This window comes from Trichosurus vulpecula, chromosome 4 (assembly GCF_011100635.1).
Source record: "Trichosurus vulpecula isolate mTriVul1 chromosome 4, mTriVul1.pri, whole genome shotgun sequence".
Lineage (NCBI taxonomy): Eukaryota > Metazoa > Chordata > Mammalia > Diprotodontia > Phalangeridae > Trichosurus > Trichosurus vulpecula.
This window is the reverse complement of record NC_050576.1, coordinates 199,857,465-199,884,203: the sequence shown is the minus strand read 5'-3', so window position 1 is coordinate 199,884,203 and position 26,739 is coordinate 199,857,465. Positions and strand designations below refer to the sequence as shown.

Below are 26,739 nucleotides of genomic sequence, written 5' to 3'. Positions count from 1 at the left end.
AAGACAGATTCAAACAATTGCTAAAACTTCCTGGTTTCTTAAGTTTTAAAGCCCAGGGCAGAGGTTTCTCAGTTTCGCTAGATTTCCCATTACCCAAAAGGCAACAACAGCTTTTGACAAGATGCCAACACAGCAAATTCACAGTCAAGTGGAGCTATACCCGATCTGAACCAATGCCATGACTACTGGGTATTCTTTCCATGTTATCATTGAGCAAACATCCTCTCATTAAGCGCTGGATGGCTTACAAGGATTTCATTTCATTCTATCCTCAAGCCTGAACCGAGAAACTAGCCTGAGTCAGGCCTGAAACAGAGTGAATGATAGCCCCCCAAGTTCCCTTCCAATTCTAAACCTACGATCCTTTATCTTTTATTCAGGATCCCCTGCAGTTTCTTTTTTGACATGATAGCCTTTCCCAGTGAAGAACAATGATTTCACACAACTTTTTACGGGCCATAACAATTACGTAAGACAAGCTTCTTTCAGATCTTTTAATACTTTCTAAGTTGCTCAGCATGGGGAAATGGTAGGAGTTCTGGACGTGGAGTCCAAGGACATAGAGCCCTGGCTCTTTATTGACTGTCATGGCCTTGAGCGTGTTACTTCCTTGTCTGTTTGAGGCTAGAATCTTTAGATTGTGGGGTTTTAAGCTAGATAGGACCTTAAGAGTTCAAAGTTCACCCTCCTTGTCTTACAGATGTGGAAACCATGGCCAGAGTACCACATAATAGCTTTATGGATCAGTGCTGTTATGTGGCTGCGAGCAACAGTAACACAGCCCTGAGAAACAAAGCATCTTGTGGACAACTGCCAGGTATCTACCCAGACAAAACACCTACCTCAGAGCACAGCAGCCTCCCCTTTCTTTTCCGTGCATGTAGTCTGCACTCTGGGTTGTGCAATCACCCCCCGCATCTACTCTATCACTTTAGAAAAGAAGCAGATAAACGACTGTACAATTGCTTTATTATAGCTTTCAGGGGTGAGTGACAGGAGGGCCACGGCTTCCTCTGAGGCCCAATTTTAGAGGTTCTCAATTGGCTGGTGGGGCCAATAAGGATACTTCTTCTTGTCCAGTGTGGTGTGAGGAAAGGCTTGGTTCAAATCCTCAATGGTCATCTGTTCAAAAGGAATTATATTCTTGATCTTTTCCATCTAGAAAGAGAAAACATAAGTAATAAACAGTACATCACAGTGAGCAAGAACAATCAAAGGCCAGTGAATTAGCAAGGAGAATGTGAGTACTATTTACCTCTTTCTCAAGTTCTGCAATCCTAGCATTTGAAGCTTTCACGAAATCAGCACCAAGTTTTGCCTTTAAGACATTGAGCAAATCATTGTTTTAAAAATCAAATTGTGTCCAACATTACCCTGAGCCCTATGTTTCCTAGCTTCCTTGTACCAGACTTTTAGTGCTAAAGCAAATACAACTTATCTGTAAATTAGGAATGATATTTTCACTATGCTTTTTTCAAGGAAAGTTTTTTGTAAAACTCAAAGTACTGTCAAAATGTGAATTGTTATTGTCCAAAAAATTATTAGCCCAAGCGATTTTAATTATTCAATAGCTCAGTTGGATGGTAGTCTGGCCTTGAAAAAGGAAAACACACTCAGGAATATCAAATAAAAATCTAAGTAGACTTTTCAAATGTCTGGATTTTAGGACTCCAACACTACTGCAAACACAAGCAACCCAGAAGTCAGATAGCTGGACAGCATTTCAGCACTTCTAGCTAGGATTTGACTTGGGTCTCTCCACCTAAGTCCAGACACTTAGATACTATCAATTCCACAAAATTGAGCAACTTTCAGCACTTACATCTTCCTGTTCTTCAGCATCCACTAGGGCAGTGAATTTATCTTCTGGCACAGGAATCTTCAGCTCATTGAACTGAAAACACAAGGATAGAGTAAGTGATGGCCAGTACAACTGGTAACCCAGAAAAGGGCTCCCAGCAGCCACTCCATATAGATGTTCCTCCAAAAGAAACTGAAAGCACCATCTCTGAGGTTGAAAGACTTAGGTTCAAATCACATGTTTGACCTGGGGCAAGTCAGTTAAACTGTGCCTCAGTTTTCAATCTGTAAAATCAGGGAGCTGAACTAGATAGCTTTAAAGTCCCTTCTAGCTCTACATCCATGATCACAGAAAACTACTAGTATATCTCTATATTTTAAAAAAATTAAACAATGCAAAGTGACTAATTAGTAAAAAGGAAGACACAAGCTAGAATCTCAAAGGTAAAATAAAGGCATGTATAGAATAGAAGAAAACCAAAAAGTCGTATATTGGAGTTTTGGGACCCATATGTTATCTAGTCCAACTTGCCACCCCATACAGAATTTATCTCTGTAACACCTCTGATGGTCAAGTAGTGTACGCTTGACCGCTTGACCTACAATGATGAGGAGCTCATGAGCTACATGAAGCAACCCATTTCATTTTTAGGCAGCTCTAATTCTTAGAAAATTCATTTTTATATGAAGACAAAGTCTTCTCCTTGCAATTTCCACCTCCTACTTCTGCTGCCTGCAAATACAAAGAACAAATCTAATTTTATCACATGGCAGCCCTTCAAAAACTTGGAAGACAATTTAAATCTCTCTCTTCCTTCATTAGTTTCACATGAAAAGATGGTCCTTCTTGCCAAGGCCAAACATTGTGGGCGCACAAGTGACCCCAATCTATTCATCTTCTCTAGTAGACTGCCCTCTCCATCATCCCCACTCTGTCACTAATCTTCAGTCTCTCACTGTCTACTGGCTGCTTTCCTACTGTCTACATACATGCTCATGTCTCTTACCTCCTCAAAAAAGTCCCTTGATCTGTCTATCTCTGATTATCCCTTTTGTGACTAAACTCCTTGAGAAGGCCATCTACGATCAGGGCTTCCACGTCCTTTCCTCTCTCTTAACCACCTGTAGTCTGGTTTCTGATTTTAGGATTAAACTGAAGCAGCTCTCTTCAAAATGACCAATGATCTCTTAATTACCAAATCTAAATCCTCATCCTTCTTAATCTCTTTATAGCTTTTAATCTTGAGAAGATGGTCAATGATACTCTTTGACCTTTTTAAGACACTGTAAAACTCTAACTTTCCTAGTTCTCCTCCTAGCTGTCAAATTGCCGCTCAGTCTCTTATGCTGGATCTTCATCTAGGGCCTGCCTGCTACAAGTAGATGTACTCTAAGGTTCTATCCTAGGTTTTCTCTTCTATACTATTTTACTTGATCATCTTATAAGCTTCCATGGCTTCAATGATCATCTCTATGGAGATGATTATTCATTTATCCATCCCTAAACTCTTTCCTGACCTCCAGTCTCACATCTCCAACTAACTGTTGGACATCTTGAACCTGTTATCCTATAGACATTTAAAACTGAACTCATTATTTTTTCCCCTAAACCCTCCCTCTTCTAAACTTCTCTATTACTGTTGAGAACAGCACCAGTCACCCAGGCTTGCAACCTCGGTATCATTCTCAACTCCTCACCTCATATCCAATCTGTGGCCAAGGCACCTTGGTTCTGCCCGTGCAACATCTCTCCTATGAGCGCCCTTCTTGCTTTTGACATTGCCACTATCTCGAAGGCCCTCATCACTTCACACCTGAACTATTACAAAAGCCTTCTCATTGGTCTGTCTGCCTCAAGTTTCTTCCAACTCCAGACCATCCTCCACTCAAATGTCAAAATAACCTTCCTAAAGCATAGGTCTGACCACATCACCCTCCTACTCAATAAACTCCAGTGACTCCCTATTAAATCTAGGAGCAAATGTAAAATCCTCATTTGGCTTTTAAATCCCTTTATGACCTGGCACCCTCCTACCTTTCTAGTCTTCTTAAACCTTACTCCCCTCTCAAGTACTCTGCAGTTCAGTGACAATGGTCTCCTTGCTGTTCCTCTAACTAGATATCCCAACTCCATGTATTTTGACCACCTGTCCCCCTCCTCATCTCTGTTTCCTGGCTAACTTGACTTCCTTCAGGCCTTGGCTAAAATGTTGCCTTATACAAGGAACCTGTCCTGGTCTCCCTTAATGAGAGTGCTTTCTTGCTAGGATTTCCTTTAATCCTGAATATAATTTGTTTGTATGTAGTTATATTCATGCTGTTTCCCTAATTAGAAGGTGAGTTCCTTGAGTTTTTGCCTACTTTTGTATCCCCAGCATTTTGCACAGTGCCTGGCACATGGAGGTGCTATGCTCACTGACTTGATTTGACAGGTGTCACATCAGCCTCTGAGTCTTTTCTTCTTAGCTAAATATCTTCAGTTACTTCAACTAATGCTTTTCTGACAGCTTCCCTGAAACAAGTCATGTAGCTTTATTGATTTGTTTCTGCTTATAACTGACAGTAACATAAATAAAAAGGGATATCATAAAACATTTTTTATAAAACTACTTTTGGTTATGCACATCTTCATTTAATTTCCCTTGAGGCTACTGAAACCACCAACAACCTCTCCTCACTGTCACCCCTAAAAAACATTAATTTTCCAAAGTGTTATCAGTTTTCCTGCTTCCCACTCATAAATTTAATTTGAAAAAATGTCAATGAAGTTTTCAATGGTGGTCTCACCTTTTTCTCAAACTCGTCCACAAGGCCAGGCTTGGCCACGTTTTCCTTGTAGTAAGCCCAGTTGATCGCTTGTGGCTTCTCAGGCAAGGTAGCCAATCTGACCAGATGGAAAAACAAGAGTTAGGACTGACATATGGCAACTAAAGAAAATGTATATATTATGTTTTCTGTTCCCTTCCAGAAGTCGACCTAGACAGAGTACAATATCCAGTCCTATAGCAAAGACTACAGAACTATGAACACTTCAGTTTGGATGATGCATGAACTCTTTAGCTTTCTCTCAGGAAGGGAAATAGAACTTTTATGTTACTCCCAGTAAACTCAATTCTCTCCTACTTACCTGGTCGTAAGATATTCATTATGGGATTTCAAGGCATTAGCAATGGCTTTCTGGTTTTTAGGTATGATCTCCCCAAATGCTGCCCAATCAATGGCTTTCATAGCAAGCTTTCGTCCAGCCATCTTGGAACTGTGGAAAATAAAGAAAACAAAATGGGTCAGGAAAGAGACAAAGGGCCCACAATGATGTAACGAATATAAACTCCTTAGGATGATGACTGTCTGTGTTTTTATTCCCAACTCTTTGCATAAACTACATGCTACGTACTTAATAAACTCTTTAATTGTTCTAAGTGGAAAGAGGTCAATGTACAGTTGTTCAAACTTTTGAGAAACAATTCCTGGATCTATGTTATCCATCTAGTATGTACTCAATATTTATCATTAATTTTTAGTTGTAGATCTAAGATTCCATAAAGGGAGTTTATTCAACCACGGTAAGAAAGTTGGAAGAAATATGGCAAGTGACCATTTCTGGAAACAGTAGAACAAGAGAAAAATAAGATTAAACCAGGTTAGAAAGAACTGAGGTCAAATAAAAGGGAAAGTCTCCAGAAGGAAAGGGTGACACATACAGGGGTTGGTTAAAGAGGAAGGTAAGGGAAGTTTCTTTCAAAATCCCTCCCCGCCCCCCCCAAAAGACACTCCACCCTCCTCTTTCATTTACTTGTATGGATTCAAGGGAAGACAGCAGGGAGTAAGAGGGGTTTAGGAAAAGGCTTTTAGAAATTTTTGAAAACATGATGGTAGGTGAGACTGCACAAGGAAAAGCACCTCAATTTTCAAATAACCTTAGCCCACAGGCATGTCACAAACTTACAGCTACAAAATTAAGAAATGCTAGCTTGGAAAGAACATAGAATTTGGGGGCGAACGGGACTTTACAAATCATCCACTCTCCATTCCTCACTTTACAGATGAGGAAACTGAGGCCCAGAGAGAAGCGGGGACTCGCCCAAGGTCATACATCAAGTTGAGCCTGGCCTCTATCCCCAGGTTTCCACGCAGTGTTCTATCTCCTATGCTCTGCTGTGGAAGGTTTCACTGACCACTGACCCCTGTCCCCCGCTCCTGGCTGACAGGTGGAGCCCGCGAGTCCCGGGGAAGTGCACCGGCCTCCCCAGAGGCACACAGCAAAGACCCCAGGGAGCATCGTGGGAGGCAGGGGCCCGAGTGCTACGGGAAAGGCCGAGAGGGGAGGCTGCAAGGGCCAAAGCAAGCAGATGCGAGGACTAAAGAAAGCAAAGGTTCGACCCCAACTCACCTTCACCGACCCCGGCGGCGCACAGCTCTGGGCAGAGAGCAAACGGAAAAGCGTCACCGGAAATCACCTTCCAGCCAATCCCTTTTCGGGAGAGGCGTGCCTTCCGTCCGCTGAGACCAATGGAATAGCGAGAGGGTCCCAGAGACCCCGCCCCCCGAGGGAGTGGGGGTGTTCCCGGCTTCGGCTCGGGGTGCTGGCGGCGCGGCCCCTTCCTTCCCCTGTCATTGGGCCGGTCCGGCTCTCCCCACCGCGGAATGGGAATGGGCCGGCCCGGGGATGCGCGGGCAGGAGGGGCCCAAGATGGCTGAACTGCAAGTGGACTCGACGGTGGGAGGGGGCGGCCTCGGGGACTGCCGCGGCCCGGCCAGCGCCAGCCCCCGCAGCTCCTCCTCCTCTGCCGCCGCCGCCGCCACGGCTTCCTCTCGCGGCCACGGCCGCTCAGCCGCCGCCGCCACGGCCTCGGCTCTGTCGTCACCGCCGCAGCCGCCGTCGCAGCCCGGGCCGGGGCCGCCCGAACGGGCGGGGGGCGCGGGGCGCTGGGTCCGGCTCAATGTGGGCGGCACGTACTTCGTGACCACCCGGCAGACGCTGGGCCGGGAGCCCAAGTCGTTCCTGTGCCGCCTCTGCTGCCAGGAGGATCCCGAGCTGGACTCCGACAAGGTGAGCCCAGGCCGAGCCCCCGGCCCCTTCCTCCACGACTCTCCCGTCCTACCCTCCTCTCCACGGCTCCCCAGCACCCCAGGATCCCTCCCCCAGCTGCCCATCGCCAGCACCCCAGGATCATCCCCCCCTGCCCTCCTTCCCTTCTCGGTGCCCCCCCAACTGCTCCGCCCCCAGCCCTTCCCTGCGCTGACACCCCCCTTACACTCTCTTCCACAGTCAGCTTCATCCCCTTTCATTCCCCCTGCTCCTCCCCTGAACCCCACGGGAGCGAGCCGCTCCCCCTCCCCAGCCCTTCCCACTCCAGCACCCAAGGCTGCTTCCCCAGCCCTTTCCTTCTCCCTCCCCTTTGCTGATCTCCCCAAGGCCCTTCCTTTATGCCCGAGGCACCACTCCCTCTCCTGTCAGTCTGTCTGTCTGTAAGCATTTATTAAGCGACGAAACATTAGGTATACTCAAGAAAGGCAAACACACACACACACACACACCCCCTAGCCTCTGCCCCAAGGAGTTCACAATCTAATGAGAGAGCCAATATATAAACAACTGTGTACAAACAAGCTATATATAGATTGAGGATAAAGTGGAAATCAGCAGCAAAGGCACCAGGATTATAAGAGGGGTTGGGGAAGGCTTCTTGCAGAAGGTGGGATTTTAGCTGGGACTTGATAGACACCAGTAGGGAGAACATTCTGGGCACGGGGGACAGCCAGAGAAAATGCCTGGAGCTCTGAGTATCTTGTTTATGGGAGAGCCAGGATGCCAGTGTCACTGGATCAAAGGCTGTTGTGGCAGGGAGTGAGGTGTGAGAACACTGGAGAGGTAGGAGGGGGGTAGATGAGGAAGGGCTTGAATGCCAGACAGCATCTTGTATTTGATCTGAGAGATGATAGGCCCTGGAGTTTATGGAGTAGGGAGATGACATGATCAGACCTGAAGATCACCTTAGTGGCAGAATGGAGGATGCATCAGAGTGGAGAGGCTTGGGGCAGGCAGACCCACCAGCAGACATTTGCAGTGGTCCAAGTGTGAGGCGATGAGGGTCTGCACTTGGGTGGTGGCAGCCTTGGAGGAGAGAAGGGGGCCTCTATACTGGGGATGTTGCAGAGGTGAAATTTACAGGCCTTGGCAACAGATTGGGCAGGGGGGTTGAGAGATAGAAATCAAGGATAACCACTAGGTTGCTAGTCTGGACGGTTATAGGGAAGTTTGGAAGCAGGGAGGGGTTTTGGAGGAGAGATGAGCTCCTTCCCTGGGCCTCAGACTGTCTTCCCAGCCCCTTCTCTCCTTTCCTCCTCAGCCCCTTCTCTTCCCAACATCCCTGGCTCCCCTTCCCAGCCTCTTTCCTCCCCATCAAAGGTAGTGCCTACAAAAGGAAGGTACACATGCATCTACCCCAAGATCCTGCTGCATCAGACACTCCCCGTCTCACATGAAAGCAGGTGTACTTGGCTCACTTCCAGGCACCCTTTTCTGGATGGGGAATCAAAGCCTGAGTTAGAAATCTAGGCCTGCTATGTGCTACCTGTGTTGCTTTGAGAAAAGACAGAACCTCTCTGGGTCACAATGTTCTTATTAGTAAAATGAGGGGGGTTAGAGTAAATGATTGCTAACAACCTTTCAAGTTTTAAATGCCGTGATCCTGAGTCCCCACACTAGTGTAGTCCCTGCTTGTTATCTACTTCTTGATGTGTAAAGAGTGTAGCCTACTTCAGAATTCCACCCCCTTCCTTAAAAAAATGCTCATACTAAATTGTTTCTTCCTCTCATTCCTTTCAGGAAACTTTTCTCCTCAGTGCACTGCTATCCCATCCCTCAGCACTTGGAAACCAGTTCTCTTTTTGCTCTTCCTGCATCCTCGTCTCTCAAAAGTGGACTTTCTCTCTCCCCATCCCCTCATATTTATTCCTCTTCCAGTTTTGCCTACCTCTAGTCAATCTCCCTGTTTACTTTCTCCCTTCCTGGCTGCCTAAAAACCTGCCCACATCTTCTACTACCTCTTTTTATGTTGAACTCCTTTAAAAAGCTGGCTACAGTCCTCATCTAAACTTCTCTTCCTCTTTTAAAGCTTCTGCAGGGTGGCTTCTGACCTCCTCATTCAACTGCTCTCTCCAAAGTTAGATCTCTTTCTTCACTATCAAATCCAATGGCATTTTCAGTTCTCAGACTTGTACTCTGCAGCATTTGAAAATGTTGACTGCCTTGGCCCCTGGATATTCTTCTCTTTGGGGTTTGTTCTGCTTTCTTTGTTCTTCTCCAGCTTATCCAACTACATCTCAGTCTCCTTTGCTGCATCTTCCTCCATGTCACCCCCACCAACTGTCCCAAAGCTCTGTCCAAGGCCATCTTTTCTTTTCTTTGCTGTCTCACATAGTAATCTCATTAGCTCCTATGAGCTCGATTATCTCCATGTAGATGGTTCTCAGATATACATGCATATATGTGTGGATACATGTATATATTTGTGTGGATACATACATACATACATGCATGCACACATACATACATACATACGTATCTTCAGTCTCTCATCACCAGCTTGCCTATCAGACATTTCAAACTTAAACTCAGTATGTCCAAAACAGAAATCCCCTATTTCATTTCTTCCCTGGACTGTGGGCAATAACTTGTAATTGGTCTTTCTGCCTCAAGGTTCTCTCCACTCATAGTCAGAAGCTCACAGAATCGTAGATCTAGAGCTAGAAGGGAACTCGGAGGCCATCAAGTCCTTCATTTTACAGATGAGGAAACTGAGTCAAAAGGTTAGGTGACTTACCCAAGGTTACCATAGCTGACAAGTGTCAGAGGCATAGTTTGAACTCAGATCTCTTTTGACTCCAAGTCCAATACTACCCATTGCACCAACCAGCTGCCTTTTCTCCAGTCCGTCCTCTATACAGCTGCTAAGTTAATCTTCCTAAAGTGTAGGTCTTACCATGTCACCCCCTTCCTTAGTACATTCCAATGTCTCCCTATTACCTCTAGGATCAATATAAATTTCTCTTACATTTAAAGCTCTTTACCTCCTAGCCCCTTTGTGTGTTTCTAGTCTTCATTACTCCTCTCCTTGAGCTTTTCAGTCCAGCCATATTGGCATACTTACTGTTTTTTATACATGATGGATCATTTGTCTCTGAGCCTTAGCACTGGCTGTCTCCCATGCTCTCCCACCATATCTCTGCCTTTTAAAATCTTTTGTTTCCTTCAAAACTCTGCTCAAGCAATACTTTCATGATGCCATAAAGCTTTTTTACAACTCCCTGGTAGCTAGTGTCTTGCAGGACTGACTCTCCTCACTCTTCTGCCTGTTTACTTTGAACTTATTTTGTATCAGTTCTCGCCCTTGGAGGGATATAAGCTCCTTGAGGACAAACTTTCATTTTTGTCTTTGTATCTCTAGTGCCTGATGTGGTGCCAGGCACATGGTAGTTGGTTTAATATGCGTTAATGTTAATAATGCTCATCAGTTGTTTGATTGTCCCTTCCCTTTTGCCTACCTAGTAAGCTTAGACCTGAAATTGGAAAGGCTCTTAACAAACAAGATTTCAGTGGTGCTTCTTCTGGAATCTCAGATCTAATCATGGTATCAGGGATAGTGATCTATGTCCATGTTAGAATCATGAATGGTACAGCTAGAAAGGACCTGAAAGAAGTCTAATTTAATCCCTTCATTTTACAAAAGAAGAAATTGAGCCTTAGTGAGTTGAAGTGAGTGTTCAAGGTTACACAGCAAGATAGTTGTGAAGTTAAAATTAGGACCTAGGTCTTATGATTCCTAATAAAATAATTTTCACTACATCTAATTATAGTCTTTCCATACAAGCTAGGTTGGTGTAGTAAGACTCGTAAAAGGAAAGATTATTAATAGAGAAGTGCACCGTCCTTCCCTAAGTTATGAAGCAGAAGTCTAGATACTCACTTTGGGTCTTGGTTGCCAGGGGATATATGAGGAAGGGAAAGTTCAAGCCCGATTGGGATCTCTGGCTGGAAGGATTGACTGCAGGCACTAAAATGGGTAGGGATGAAGGGGAAACCATATATATATATATAAAACTTCCCTGACTGCAACTCACTTTCATCAAATGGGTAAAGTGCTCCAAGGAGTGTTAATTATATTGAAAGGAGGTTATTCCCCAAATAAGTGTGAAGTGGAAATAGGATAGGGATCTGTAATTTTAAATGTAGTTTAGTTTCTTTTATTGTTTCATTTCCCTATTTGAGGGTTATCTTTCCAGCTAGATTATAAGTGTAATAGACTGCTATGTTCTAACTCCCTGGTATACTCTCTAATATGCTGGAATTAAGCACTCAATGGATAGTTGCTTTGATTTTATTTTCCTACATGAATGATAACACCTGACACATCCCAAATGAACTAATACCTGTTTTATGTTTAAGATATTTGGGGAAGATTCCAAAACATTTCTTTGTTAAGCGGTTCCTTTTATGCGACCTAAATTTCCCTCATTGTAATATACGCCAATTTTTTGTTCTTTTTTTACATGAAGTAGAGTAGATTTGGAACCTCTCTGAGCCAAAGCCTTGATTCTTCCAACCTTCCTCGGGGCACATGGCTGGATTGTGTGAGATTAGTCTTGGCATGCAAACATCTACTAGTATTGGCCTTGAGCTTCAAAGAACTTTAAAATCCAGGCACAGGTTGTCTTAGAATCAGGAAAGTGACTCAGAAATATTGGAAAAATTTAAAAGTGTCCATCCAAAGACATATCTTATGGTATAAGACTTTCTTCCTGTGCTTTCTCCTAACACATCTTTTATAAGGATCTTATTAATGTCAGACTTTCTTACTCAGCAAGTAAGCATATAAATGATATATGTGTGATTTTGAACTTTTATCATATCCTAATTGAAAAGCTATCACACTATCGGATGTGCACACACTAAGACAGACCTTTATTTTCAAATACCATAATCCCAGGCAAATAGTCTGTCCTTGGCAAAACCCTTGTAATTGCCAAAGACTTAGGAGTTAGGAGATCTGTTGTCTAGTCCTGGTTATATACTATGTGATATTTTAGTATCTTCACCTCAATTTTTCCTCGTTAAATAAGATCATTCCATCCAGCTTTAACATTCAGTGACCTGGAATCTTACTGAAAATTTTCTAACTGGTGAGATAGACGGGCTTTGTGCGTTGACAGGAAGTTGAAGTCTTACCTTAGCTCACTTTAAAAGCTCCTCTTGAAACACCATTCCTGTACTTTACTCACAGGATGAGACAGGAGCCTATCTGATTGACAGAGATCCAACATACTTTGGTCCTATCCTAAACTACCTCCGCCACGGGAAACTCATCATTAATAAGGAATTGGCAGAAGAAGGTAAGAAACCACTGCTAGAAAGGTAAGAACAGGTGAGCATCGTTATAATAGCTAACATTTACATGGCGCTTTTAAGGTTTTCAAAGTGCTTTATTTATATTATTTTATTTGATCGTCTTTAAATACCCTGCGAATTAATAGGTTAACTCAACCTATCTAGTTCCCACTAATACATTTTGGTTGAGATGTTCACTAAGTTCACGAAAGCAAGCAGGAGGTTGCTGTTTATCAAGGGGAACACTTCTGTGTTCAGTCTTTCTCTTTAGTGAGAAAGAAAATACTTAATTCATGTTTGCATATGGGTTCAAAATGTTTCCCTGGCTTATAGCGATTTTTATTAGGCCTTTGTAAATATGATCACGTCCAAGAAAGAGTTCAATTTGACATCAGTAAGCATGAAAACTCACACTAAGTGGTATTTTCAATTTTACTTTAATTTGCCACTAAGTGTGCATTAAAAAAATAAAATCCTGGACTAATTTCTTTAAGATTCTGCTATGGGAACCCTGCAGAGTTTCATGACCAATATATTTTATTCTGAAAGTTCATTCTCGGTTGTTTTGTAGTTTCAAATTTTAGAGAAGATAAGACTGTAGCTATTCACTTTTCTAAAACAATTGAGCTCTCTTTCACTGGGGACATCTAGTAGAAGATTAGAGACTGCCCTTCAATCCAGCAGAGTCCAGATTTTGGGGCATTGTCATGTGACAGGATTCTGAAAAATGTAGCATAATAGATAGCCCTCACATACAGTGCTGCACCAATTGGTTCTAAGTTGTTCTTGCTCACACTAAATATAAATATATTTTTCTCAAACTGTTTTCATCTGGCACAAATGGAGAGCTTTTCTGTTGCTTGGTTGGTTGGTTGGGTTTTTTAATTTGTCAAGTACAAATCACTATGTTACATTAAGTCTAAATAGATGAAAGACCTTTTTTTTCCCTTTTGGACAATATCACAGAATTAAAAATCGTCTCTCCATCTGCTCCTGGCAGCACCAGGAGGTGTCTAGGATGAGAGTAAATAATAATAGCTAACACATAGCACTTTTAAAGTTTGATAAGTATTTTATAAATATCTCATTTTGTCCTCAAAACAACCCTGAGGTGTAAGTGATGTTATTATCTCCCATTTTATAGATGAAGAAACTGAGGCAAACCCATTAAGTAACTTGCCCAGGGTCACACAACTTGTAAGTGTCTGAAGCTGGATTTGAGCTCAGATCTTCCCGACTGCCACTGGGCTACCTAGCTGCCTTTAGAAACCACAGGAATTTGACTGCATCTCCCGCCCTGAAGGTTAGACACTAGGTAATGATGGGTCATAGCTCTAGAACTGTAAGCTCTAGCCCCCAGAGGCCATCTAGTCACGTCCCCTCATTTTACAGATTTGGAGACTGAGATGACTGTTTACAGTGGCCCGATGTTTGAGTCATTCACTTCTGTTTCCACTTGAGAAGTATATTCCACAGAAGGTAACTGAAGCACAGATGTGACCTGATATGTCTCTAGTTGGTAGGGAAGAAAGATTAGAATCTTAGTTAGAAAAACACACAAAAAGGTCATGAGCAAAGTTGAGTGAACAAAGCATTTTGTTTGATTGCTTATTTTAGGTGTCTTGGAAGAAGCGGAATTTTACAACATTGCATCTCTTGTGCGACTGGTTAAGGAAAGGATACGGGACAATGAGAACATAACCTCACAAGTAATTTGTTTTAAACTTTTATGTGGAAAATGTCCCAAATGAACATCTTAGCCATTTCTGAGTGTGGAGTAAAAAGGGTGGTGTGCTGCTTGGAGAGAAAACAGTTCAGCGTGTAGTTGGTCTGCGTGAAAGTATACTCGTGAGTCCTTAGAGACAGTGCAGGCATGACCAAATACACACGATTCTGAGACTAGCTACTCAAAATGGGAAAGTCAAGAAAAAAAATCAGCATGGGAAAAGAAAGCCATCTGAAAAAAAAATCCACTCACCTGAAGGAAGGAGGGATAATCACCGTTAGTAAGGTTGTAGTAGTGAAGACTTTGAGGATCTTTACTTTCAAAACCTGCTCCTACTGAAGGAGAAACTCCTTAGAAAGAGAAACTCAGGGACAGGGTGTTTTCCAAGTGGCACCTTCATAGATCCTGCCATAGCCTTTCAAAATGTTTTTCTTTTATGTTATTATGGTCATCCTGTAAATTGTTCTCCTGGTTCTGTGTATTGTATGCTTTTCTTTCTGGTTACCTCTTAATTTGCCACATTCTCTTATGGTACAATAATATTTCACTAATCACACACCATAGTTTGGTTTTGGGTACTCACTTTGTCTCCAAATCAAGCAAAGTAATTTCTTTCTTCAGAGTTAAACATTGGCCTTTAACGCATTTGATTATATTCACTTTACTGCCTGAGATCAGGGTATCAGACAAAAGGAGAAGGTGACAGGAAAGGATGAGATGGATAGAAAGTGTCATGGAGACAACAGACATGAACTTGGCCAGCCTGGGATAGGGTAGGAGAGAAGGGCCTGCAGGCTCTGATCTGTGTGATCGCAGAGAGGCGGCCATGGCTGAACCACCGCAACAGATATGCAAACGCTGACTCCCGGCCCACTTGTCTTGGGGTAGAGCCTCCACGTATGATTAGAATAGACCTTTTTCTTCTCGGTGTCTCCAGCAGTTTGCTGTGGAGGGGGGATTTATGTGGGAAAGTCTTGCTATTGTTTTTTCTTGCCAGGAGACTTAAAGGCTGCCTCCTTCCTGGTCAAAGATGAATCAGACAGTGAGCCCATATACCAGATGTTTTCTTTTGTTAAGTGATGCCACATTACTATTTGTGATATGTAAATATAATATGTAAAATATCAAGATTTTCTTAAACTGAGAAATATTTTGATAACAATATTTCAATATAATTGTTTTCCTTTGTAATCCTATGTGTTTTATTTTATGCATGTAAAAATATTCTGAGAAAGCTTTACCAGACTCCTGCCCTAGGAGTCCATGACACTCAAAAAAAAGCTAAGAACCCCTGCAGTCTCTCAGGTTCTCCATCCCTTCCAGTAATGCTTTCTCACATTCCAAAAGAGCTCTCAAAAGCTTAGCTCGGGACTCTGATTTTGCGGTCAAGTTCTTTGGAGGTTCTCCAAGCACAGTAGCTTAACATTTCCCTATTAGCTCATTCTGGAGAGCATCATATTTCTGATGAGATCAGGGAAGTGAATTGTTTCTTCACATTTCAAAGATTTTTTAGACTTAGAATTACTATAATCTAAGAGAGATTAAATATGGTGACCTTTCTGAGTCCCTAATGTGTGACTCAAAAATCTGTTTTTATTTATTGTAGGGCCCTGTGAAGCATGTATACAGAGTTCTGCAGTGCCAAGAGGAAGAACTTACCCAGATGGTCTCCACTATGTCTGATGGTTGGAAATTTGAACAGGTAATAGTTCAGAATCTTAAATCCTATGTGATGTGTCTGTCTAGGCGCTCAAACTTCTTCACTTTCTCAGTTCTCCTTTTCACATCCTGGTGGCATTATTAGATCTAGGTGGTGTCCCTTTGCACAGAAGGAGAAAGTGGGGCCCCAAGTGTTTGACAGGTTTGCTGAATCAGTCAGAGAGCACTAATTAAGTGCCTGTTGTATGCTAAGCATTGTACTCAGTGCTGGGAAAATAGTAAAAAACCAAACAGTCCTTGTCCTTAAGTACCTCATGGTGTAGTGAAGGAGACATTCAAGTATGTGTGTGTATATATATGACATAAATAAAATTCTAGATAACCTTGGGGGTGGGCATCTGCATTTGGAATGAGTGGGGTGGGGGAGGTAGGGTAGAGGGGCAGAAAAGGCTTCCTTCAGCAGGTGGCCATTGAGCTGAGTATCAGAGAAAGCCAAGGCTCCCAGAAGGCAGAAATTTGGAAGGAAAGCACAGACAGTAGCCAGTGAAAAGGTACAGAGATGGGAGGTAAAGCTTTGTGTGTGAGGAATAGCTCATAGGCCCATGTGGCTAGACCATGGAGGATGTAGAGGGGAGTGATGTGAAAGAAGACTGGAAAGATAGGAATAGGGTGGGTTGTGAAGAGCTTTAAATGCCAGAGGAGCTTATATTTATTTATTTATTTAGGAGGGGGGGAGATGAGACAATCAGGGTTAAGTGACTTGACCAAGGTCACAAGGTGACTAAGTGTCAAGTGTTTGCAGCCAGATTTGAACTCAGATCCTCCTGACTCCAGGCCCAGTGTTGTATTCACTGCACCACCTAGCTGTCTCAGAGTTTATGTTTATTCCTAGGGATATAGAGAGTTATGGTCAGACCTACAATTAGAGAAAACACTTTAGCAGCTTTGAAAGGCTTTAAATTCATTGAGAAATAAACCCTAACCATCTCTTGTTCAGTTAATAACCAATCAATCCACAAGCATTTATCAAATGACTTATTGTAGGCCAGCTGCTGATGCAGTGAAGATATAAAAACAAGTGGGAAACTGTCCCTGCTTCCAAGTAACATAGCACAATTAACATTCTTGAGGAAAGACAGTGTGTACAGAGATGTTTACAAATCGAGCTTTTCCTAAATAAGCGTTGTAGGGCTCATTGTGCGTAATTTCTGTGGCTCTGTAGAGGCCATTCAGTGCTGATGCTTTAAAGTTTGGCAGGCCAGAAGCTCACTGGTTTTTCCTTAAGGTGGCAGAATTGTCCAGCTTTACCAGCGTCTTTCAGTACAAAAAACTCTTACTCAGAAGGAAGTGAACAGAATAAAAGAATTATCTTTTGGTGTATCATTCTTGTTTTCAAGTATAGCTTATTAGACAAGACTGTTTAATTACCAAAATACCCATTTTTCTCCCAAAACAAAATTTTCTTAGTTGAGCTAAGTGTACCATTGGATTAAATTAATTCAGTGATCCTTCTCGTCACTTCCGGAATTATTCTTAACTTTTCCTTCCCTCATCAATTCTGTTTTGGAACATATCAACTTTGTTAATTTTCTATTAAAATTTTGTTGAGCATCTGTTATGTATAAGATTGTTTGGCGCACTAAGGGAGATACAAATATTCTTAAAATAAAATTTTACTCTCAGGGAACTTACAATTAAATAGACATGGGTGCTAAGAAAGGGTGTCAGATGTATTCAACGAGCGTTATTACACCTGCTAGTTTGGATAGAACAAAGAATGTGTGAAGGCGTAATGTGCAATGTCTAGAAAGATAGTCTGAAACCATATGTAAAGGTCATTAAATGTCAAAGTTGAGTTTGTATTGTATCCTAGAGGGAATAGGAAGCCATGAAACCTTCTCAGGCAGTGTAGTGATGTGGTGAGACCTGTGTTTTAAGAATATTCAGTTGATTAATGAGGGAAGAGCTTGGAAAAAGGGAAGCCATTTATGCTATTGCGAAAGTCCAGTCAAGAGTTGATAACAGGCTGAACCAGAGCAGTGACTGCGTAGAGACAGATGCAAGAGATGTTGTTGAGTTTAAATTGCCAAGATTTAGCAACTAACTGATTATGGGAGGTGATAGCGAGTGAAGAATCAAGGATGATTCCAAGGTCATGAACCTCAGTGTCTGAAAAGATGGCGGCGCTCCAACAAAAATAGTCACGTTTGGAGGAAGGTCAGGTTTAGGGGTACAGACAGTGAGTTCCATTATGGTCATATTGAATTTGAGATACTATTGAGTACCCAAATGGAATTGTCCAGCAGGGAGTTGATAATATGGGACTGGAACTCAGGAGGTACACTAGGGCTGAATGTATAGATTGGAATCCTCTGTATAAAAGTGGTAAAGCAACTCATGACAGTCAATGAAGAGAGGGAAGTAGGAAGCAAAAGCTTCTGTATGGATCTTTTTTCTTTAGTAAAGGATATTATAAAGAAAGAAAGGAAAATGCCTCTTCTAAACCTTCTGAAATCTGGTTTCTGACCACAATTTAACTAATAGTGTGCTCTTCAAAGTAACCAAATATACTGGCTTTTTATCAATCCTCATCCTTCTTGACCTTTCTTCAGTGTTTAACAAAATCAACCACTCACACTTTGTCACTCTCCTCTCAGGGTTTTTGTAACACTGCCCTTTGTTACTTCTGCTACCTGTCTGGTCACTTCTTATGGTTCTTCATCTAAGTCACAGCCACTAACCATTGGTGCTCCCCAAGACTCTCCTAAGCTATCTTCTCTTTTGCTTTATTACATATTTGTCAATTTCATCAGTTCCCTGTGGATTTAGGTATCTATGCCAGTCATTCCCAGATCTGTTGATTCAGGCCTAGTCTCTCTGTCACCAGCTGCCTGTTGAACATTTTAAATTGAATATCCTGGAGGTATCTCAAACTCAAAGTATCCAAATCTTTCACCCAGAACCCTCCCCTCTTCCCAACATCCCTATTTCTGTTGAGGGCACCACCACCATTCCCAGTGTCACCCAGCTTCTCTCTTTCTCCCCAGTGTCCAGTCATTCGCCAAATCTTACTCTTCCTTTCTCCACATTTCTTGCATCTGCCCTTTCTCTCTCTAATAGTCACTACCCTATTTGAGGACCTCATTCCTTCTCATCTGGACTATAACAATAGCCTTCTAACTAGACTCCCCCTCTTAATCAATAAATTCCAGTGGCTTCCTATCACTTCTAAGGACAGATAAAAACTCCTCTTCACAACCTGGCCACTTCCTGTCTTTTCAGTCTTTTTAACACACTACTTCCCTCCACAAACTGTATGGTCCAATTTATTGATCAATTTCTGTTCTTCATATATGATGGTCATCCCTTTTTTCCTTGTCTTTCCTCCATATCTGCAATGATCTCCGTCCTAATCTCCGCCTTATGGAATCTCTGGCTTTATTTGAGATTTAGCTCCAGTGGCACCTTCTTTCTGGACCTCCCACCTGCTAATCCCTTCTCCTCCAAGGCTGCCTTACCTCTGTTCTTTGTATTTATCTTGTGTTTATTGATTTATTTATATATTGTCTCCCTATTAGAACTTAAGTTCCTTGAGGGCAGAGACTGTTATTGCTTTTTCTTTGTGTTTCCCAGTGCTTTTTAGCACAGTGCTTGGTGCTTTAGCCTTAGCACAGAGCAGGACTGTCCAAAATATGTGACCTGCAGTGCAGCTTGCCTACGAACATAGAAATTTACATGAATGCTTTAGTAAAGGAAGCTGAGCTACCGCAGAGCCCTCACTAAAATGGCAAATCAAAATATATTGTCTGTTGTTTCAATAAAAACGTAAGGTTGGACAACCCTGGTATAGAGTAAGCACTTAAGAAATTCTTGTTAAAAAGAAAAAGGAAAGAAATGCTTGTTGATTGATCGATTCTTAAGCATTCTCCTAAAGAAAGAGATTACATGTTGAATTTGTTATTTTACTCTAGGACAGGGAAGGCAAAATATCAGTGATTCCTTTAAGTTGTTTCCTCACTTCAGTCCCAGTGGTGGAGCCAGCTAGCACTTGCTGTGGGACAAAGGTCTCCTAACTTCCTCTCTAGTGTCTGTACCAATCAGCAATCCTTGTTTCTAGATTCAGCTTTTCCCTATTGATTGTTTCCTGCCCAGAATAAAATGCTGAATCCAATTCCCTCCAAGGCTGAAAGCACCTTAGTCTCTGGGCAGAAGTTTTACTTGGCGCCTTACAGATTTCATCAGTTTAGTAACCATTTGTCTGGTACAGTTCCCCTATCGGTTCTGCACATAGAAGTTTTGACTGAAGATGATATCTATTATTCACATTTTTCCACAACAACATTCTATTTCATTCCTCATTGTTTGATTTGGGATTGATAATATGATTTTTAATTATTAGGATTGTATTTCTAGTGATTTTTGCCCTCCATTTTGTATTTGTTGGCTTCATTGAAGACTATTCTCTGATTAGTTACAGAGTTTCTGTTATCCACAAAGTTACTCAGAACACCAGGAGTTCTTTATCCTTTTAGAAAGAAAGCTATAATACATGTTCCTCAAGGAGTGTTCTTGTTGAAAGTTTGTGTTGGATTCTGCTGAGTAGGTACATCTATGAGGGTGTGTCAAAAGAATAGACAAATGAGTCTTGACTCTGTATTCACTCTGCCCTTCCTTCTTTTCTCAGCTAATAAATATTGGATCTTCCTATAGCTATGGAAATGAGGATCAGACAGAATTCCTGTGTGTTGTCTCCAGGGAGCTAAATAACTCTACTAATGGTATTGTCATAGAGCCTAGTGAGAAGGCAAAGGTAAGAAACTTGGCCACCGGGAGGGTGGGTGTGGGGAGGGGAGATTGGTCCTGACTCCATGGTAAATCTATCAAGGTCTTTAGTCTTAACTGGCACTCATTACTCTTCCCATCTCCTGCCAAGGTTGGCTTTGCATTTTTACCTGCTTTGTGGTTCCTTGATTTTTTTAGAGTAAACACTGGCCTTGCTTTTTTTTTTGCTCCGAAACTGTTGAATGAGGCGTGGAGATTTGTAATTAAGAACTGTGAACTTGACAAAGTGGAATGGGCTTTTTGCAGTTCCTTGAAATGAGTCAATTAAAAACAAAACTTCTCTACTGTTTAAATCAGGAGTGGGGAACTTGTGGTCTCTAGGCTTCAGGTTCCCCACCCTGGTTTAAATATTAGAACCTGACAATTCTGACATACTCGTTGGAAAGCATCATACTCCTTTGCAGTACCTTTAATCTTTGAAATAGTTGGCATGCTGTTTCCTCCACAGGAAATGTTTTCATCTTTTTCACTTTTTCTCCTCTGCAGATTTTTCCCCTATATTAATAATATATTTATTATACTGATAATGGTCTATATAGCATGCCTTGAAGTTTAGAGACTGTCTCAGGAGTTCTATTAAGGCACGTCCTTAGCCACGTATAGACTTAATGGAAATTTATTATTTTCTGTAAACTGTGTTTTATATATGTGACTCGCTGGCTGCCCAGAGCAAAGAAGAGGAAAAGTTACCCTTCCTCCTGGTCTAGGGGTCATTGTGCATGCTGGACATAGATCTCATATGGAGTTGGCATGAAGCTATGCCCCCTAGGTTTAGGGTCTCCTTGAACACTGACCAGTCTCCATTACAGCAAGTGATCAGAACTAGTTAATAATGTTCTTGTGGACATTTCATTTAAGGACTCTAAAAAAAGGACAGTCAACAAAGTGGAGTGGGCAGCCTTGATCCTAACCTTTGGCTTTAAAAATGCTAGATTTTCTGGTTAGATAAACCTGCCGTATAATCCAGAGCTGAGCATCCTGAGACCCACGGGGTAGCTCTGTGCTTAGTGAGACTTGAATATTTCTTTTGATATCCTTTCTCTACTGTCTCTATTAAATGATTGATGTCTTGTGGTGAGTATACCACATAGTGTCTTTCCCTGAACCTTGAAAAACCTAGTATCTTAGACTAATAAAAATATTTCCCTACCTGGAAAAATTTTCCAAATCCATGACATGAGCATTTATGAGAGCTGCTCTCAAAATTAAGGTTCCCAAGGCTCTTATTGCTCCATCAACATACAGACCTTAGACCTCACTTTGAACTGTTGATAAACAACAGAATTTCAACCTCAGCTGATGGCAAGCTTGAGAACAGCTTGACCCTCACATTGTTAAAGAGGAGGTGATACTCTGCCAAGTGAGACCAAGGCTTCCCATGTCTCCTCCCTCTATGTCCTGAGTAGTTAAACTGCTCTTCACAGGCGATCTAATAAGTAGTCATACATCTCTCTCTTTAGATCAGTCGGCCTAGCAGTCTCCATTTTAATAATAGGCTGAAACCAAAATTCAAACCTAAATCTCTCACTTCATCCTCTTTCAGATTCTTCAGGAACGAGGCTCTCGGATGTGAACTAGGAATCTGGCTCCACTGAAGTCCTGGACATCAATAGGTCACTCCAGCAGAGCATCTCTCCAAAGTTCAACCTTGCTCTTGTACAGTAACCATGCTGAGGCAAGGCAAAGCTGAACCTGGCTCACCAATGGAGAGTCATTCTGGCCGAAACCAAAGGATTCCCCCCCTCACTGTAGGAAACTAAAAAAACTGATGATACTCCTACCTAAAGAGTTCTTTTTCAGAAACCTGCCTTTGTTTTCTTAGCCAGGGCTATAACAAATCTTTACAATAGGTGTGCCAGGTTCCTAGTTGGCGCCTTTACCAGGATCTGGGGGAAGGGGAGGACAAGGACATACATAGCCAACCTGTACTCCATAGATGGCTGGATCAGGTGAAAAACAGGATTCCTACCTGGGCTTGCCATGTTCTCACTCCAAGGTTTACTAAGTTGGAAATTTGCAGCTACTCGACATCACTCTCTCCTTCCTCTCCCCCCTCATTTCTTCAAACGGGTACAGCAGATGCAAAGAAATCTAGCACAGATTGACAATAGAAAAACTTTTATTTTTAATGGAAAGTTGATTTTTGACACTGAAACACTTCATGTTTGCTTTACATGTCAGTTTCCCAATTTTGGAATTGGGTTCTAAATAAATTTGAGAAGAGGTTGTGTCTTTGTTGAACTCAGGCACTGGGATTAAAAGATAAACTTGCTTACATTGTCTCACATCACTGAAACTTGCCATCTTCCCACAGGAGCTATGAATGGACCCATCTTTGGGCAAGAGGAAGACTATGGCTCCTTTTCCCTTGTGTCCCGAGAGATCCCAAGCAATCCAGCCGGTTTGGTTGGGGTTACGGGTGCTTGCTAGCACTTAGTCTGGGGCGCTTCATGCTGCCTTGTTCAGCTTTGCCTTGCTTGCCTCTAACAGCAAGGATGCTCCTAAGGCCCTGCTGTGTCTCCGCTGCACTTGCTGCAGAAGGTGTGAGGCAGACCTTTGTTCTGTACTCTTGTCTATCCAACAGGTAGGCTACTTAACCAGCAGATAAGTGAGAGTTACTATAATGAGTATTTCAGCTGCCTCTGCAGCCTCCCTCCACCCCCTGTCGGTCCTGTCTCCCTCTGTCGGCCTGTGAGCTCCCTGGCAGTAGCTGGCACAGGACTTAGGGGGAGGGGGGGAAGTTGTCAAAATTGTTGTGATGTTGCCATGTATTGTTGCAAAGTATTGTTAACTTGTGTGACCGTCTTTTTGAGAATGCCTTGAATGAACGTGCAATGTTTGTATATGCCTCTCTTGGATTTCTAATTTTAGCCAATAGAATTCACGGATGCTTCAGTGACCCTGTACCATACTAGTGTATGTACTTACTTGGATGGTAGTTTCTGAGGTCTTGCACTTCTCCTATGACTCCCTTCGACACCTGTCACCCCTCTCCCTACAGTGTCATGTCTAATCCCAGACTACTTGTTTGGCTAGTATGGGAAATCATACTAAAGTCCTCTATTAGGCAGTGACCAAAGGAACTGCACCTAGGACATTTCTGGCATTTCCAGTTCCTGTCTTTGAGTATATAAGGGGCCAAATATTCCTTCTTTTATCCCTGATGATGTGCAATGTTGTGGCGTTTTATTAAAGATATACACGCAGTTCCCCTGGGAAGCATATACTGGTATTAAGGTTCTGGCTGAGTTGAGGGTTTTTTGGGAGCACTTTCAGACCTCTGTGCCACTCAGCTATTGTGTTCCCTAGGTAGAAGTTGTTTCTGTGGGACCAGGGCAAGTCTGGACTGTCCACTGCCAATTGCCTTTTGAACTTGTTGTGGGCCAGTCCTTAGATGGCCTGACTCTTTGTCACATTACCTAGTCTGGTCCTCCCTTGTGTTGTGTCCCTTATCCTTTTGTATGGTCTGGTAACTTGTATATCTTGACTGAGCCTCAGTAATACTTGGGGTACGTACGTAGTTATATGCATATGAAACCAGTATTGGTAACGTAAAACTTCAGCCCTTATCCAGTACCTTTTCACAGCAAAGAAACATTGTCTAAATCAAAGGACACGTAAGAGTGCTGAAAACAGCCCCACAAGACTTCATAACATCAACTCCATCATCTCTTTCGGAGAAGAAATTCTTAGTCAAGAGGAGAGCATTGTGTAAAGGTAATAGGAAGGGCTGCTGTGTTGAGAGAGATTTGGGTAGGTGTGAGAAAGGTACTACTCAGCTGTTAACCACAGGCAGTAGGCATGTCACCAGAGGAGAGAGGCTTCCTTTGGGGTCCTCTGCCTAAGTTCTTTTTGGTTGGGGCTTCAGATCCCCCATTTGTCTCTTATGAAATCAGACCATTGGAAACATGCCTGAGAATAAGTGTCCTGTGATAAGGACAGTGGCTGTGGGGTAATCCCCAGCCCAGGGCCCAAACCTAGGTACTTAGAACACAAAACACAGGTTTCACATGGGAAGAAGAGTGACCAGGGAGTTGGCTGAGCTGGCACCTATTAGGTAAATAAACTAAAATGTGGTTTAATAGCCTGTCAAATGCCTTTAGAATAGCCTGTGTTTCCCCTTTAAGATTATCGGGAAGTAGCTCAAGCATCTACCTTGTGGCTACTTCTTACAGGCTAATTGGTATTTAGCAAGTTTCTTCCACCATAGCCCAGGGCCACTAAAAACAAAGTTTCCAATAGTTTAAGAAATGAATTCAATACTTTTCCACATTCTAGAATTAATGCAACAGATGATTCAATTGATTTGGTTTCTACAGCTCAAGCTACAGTGAAAATTTATCTTATAGAGGCCCTTTATTAACCAAGTTAATGTGCTTGACAAAAGCTTTCTCCCACAAGGAGAGCTAGCCTTATTCCTGGAAATTTACCTATCAGCTTGGTCCAATTTCTCAAGTTGTCCAGTCTTGTCAGCTGTACTCAGCACAGCGGTGTTCAGAGATAAATCCTGTCTGCTTTTTTATTCCCCTCTTAGCAACCGAGAGTGCTAAGGAGACTGTCGGGTCAGTGCAATGAAAGGGCTGGCATCTCCATTAGGAGGTTCCCTGAGCCTGGCTGTGGAAGCAGTGTCCTTTTTTTGTCAAGTTTCCAAAGGCCTAATCTGTTTTCATGGCAGTGAAATGGGGAGGCGGGAGGTGTGGAAAGGCCCAACCTCCTCCAAAGTGTCTTTGTTTCTGCACATTTTTAACTGATCTCAGGGGTGACATTGAGGTGCTGGGGAGGAGGGGCCAGAGATATCAAGAGAGAAAGGGGCAGCGCCCCAGCAGGGATGGGACTCCCATGCCCTCCAGTGTCGCCTGCAATTCAGATGTGTGATACTGTATCTGTCACTTGTTGGTGCCCTTTGCTACTGTTAGTGTTTGAATAACATTTGAAATGCTGTGATTTTTTTTTCGTCAATAAAGACAGTTAAAACAAATTTATGGATCTTACTGCTCCTGTGTGCTTTTTAATCCCTTCAAAGTAATTGCTACCTCATCAAAGCCATTGGTTCCCAATAGATCCCTCGATAATAGGTTTCTTGGCACCATTCTCTGGTCTCTGTTAGGCCTAGGTGATGGCATCACATGGACTGAGCTGGAAAATAATAACCAAAAACTTGAAATCAGTCACCTCAGCCATCCCTAACAGGGTGCTGAGAAAGCGTTGAAACCCCGAAGGGGAGAGAAGCAGGGGGCCCTCATTTCACAAATGAAGAAATATTTAATTCTCATCCTTCTTGACCTCCCGCAGCCTTGGACATGATCTCCCTCTCCCCTTAGATAGTCTCTCCTCTAGGTTTTCTTGGCACTGTTCTCCTGGTTCTATCCCTCTGTCTCATTTGCTGGATCTTTGTCCAGGTTACACCCACTAGTCCTGGGAGTCCCCCAAGGCCCTGTCCTGAGCTACTCATTTCCTTTTAAACTCCTCATAATCTTATCAGGCCTCCCTGGGCTTGTTTCCTCCTCATTGATCTTTCCCCCTCTCTGCTCTATTACATTACTTCTCTGCTTTGCTGCCAAAGGGATTTCCCTAAAGTGCAGTTTGACCACACCGCTCACCCTGTCAAACTCCCATGGGCTTCCCTGTTAGCTCCAGGACCCTCTGGCTTTTAAAGCTCTTCATAACCTGGCCCTTTTCTACCTTTCCAGTGTTCTTTACTCACCTCCATGGATTCTACGTTGACCGATTACTTACACGTGACGCTCTTTGCTCAGAACACTCTCCTTCCTCTCTTCCAACTCCTAGCTTCCATGGCTTCCTTCAAGACTCATTTTGATTCCCACCTGCTAGAAGTCTTTTCCTTGAATCCTTCCCCATCCCCTGTGCCCTCCTTTTGGGATTACTTTTTTATTTAAACCCTCTTGTGTTGCCTTGTTCTTTACATATTGTTTCACTCATTCAAATGTGAGCTTCTAGAGTTCAGGAACTCTGTTTTTGCCTTTCTTTGTACTCTCAGCAATATGCTTGACATAGAAGTGCTTAATGTACTTGTTGACTGAGTGACCCAGGGTAAGGAAGCAACTTGCATAATCTATACACCACAAATTATAATTGCTACCTGTACTTGTAAGGGGTAGTCATAGAAACACCCTGACATGTGGTGTGAAAATTGTTTTGAGATAAGGTATTCATAAACTCAAAATCACTTGTGGATGGTTTTTTCAAGAAATAGAATTTTCCCAATGCAAAATGATAATACTCCTTTGATATCATCGGCTCACTTTTGCAACAAAATTGTTTTTAACAAAAAGTTTATTTTTTAGTGAAAAATATTTTTTTTCTA

General features: G+C 42.5%; 2 protein-coding genes across 2 annotated transcripts; one reads left to right on the top strand and one right to left on the bottom strand.

Moving 5' to 3' along the window:
- Positions 1-949: 949 nt before the first annotated feature.
- Positions 950-6,264, bottom strand: ATP5PD (ATP synthase peripheral stalk subunit d). Its single transcript, XM_036756430.1, has 6 exons — positions 6,191-6,264; positions 4,928-5,056; positions 4,588-4,684; positions 1,823-1,894; positions 1,256-1,318; positions 950-1,158 (listed from the first exon to the last, which is right to left on the bottom strand). Exons 2-6 carry the CDS (start codon positions 5,047-5,049, stop codon positions 1,027-1,029), a joined length of 486 nt encoding a protein of 161 aa, XP_036612325.1. The 5' UTR covers positions 5,050-5,056; positions 6,191-6,264; the 3' UTR covers positions 950-1,026.
- A 119-nt stretch (positions 6,265-6,383) lies between these two features.
- On the top strand, positions 6,384-25,396 carry KCTD2 (potassium channel tetramerization domain containing 2). Its single transcript, XM_036755177.1, has 6 exons — positions 6,384-6,850; positions 12,084-12,192; positions 13,805-13,896; positions 15,520-15,615; positions 20,257-20,382; positions 21,958-25,396. The coding sequence occupies exons 1-6, from the start codon at positions 6,467-6,469 to the stop codon at positions 21,985-21,987; spliced, it is 837 nt and encodes a 278-aa protein (XP_036611072.1). The 5' UTR covers positions 6,384-6,466; the 3' UTR covers positions 21,988-25,396.
- The last annotated feature ends 1,343 nt before the right edge of the window (positions 25,397-26,739 follow it).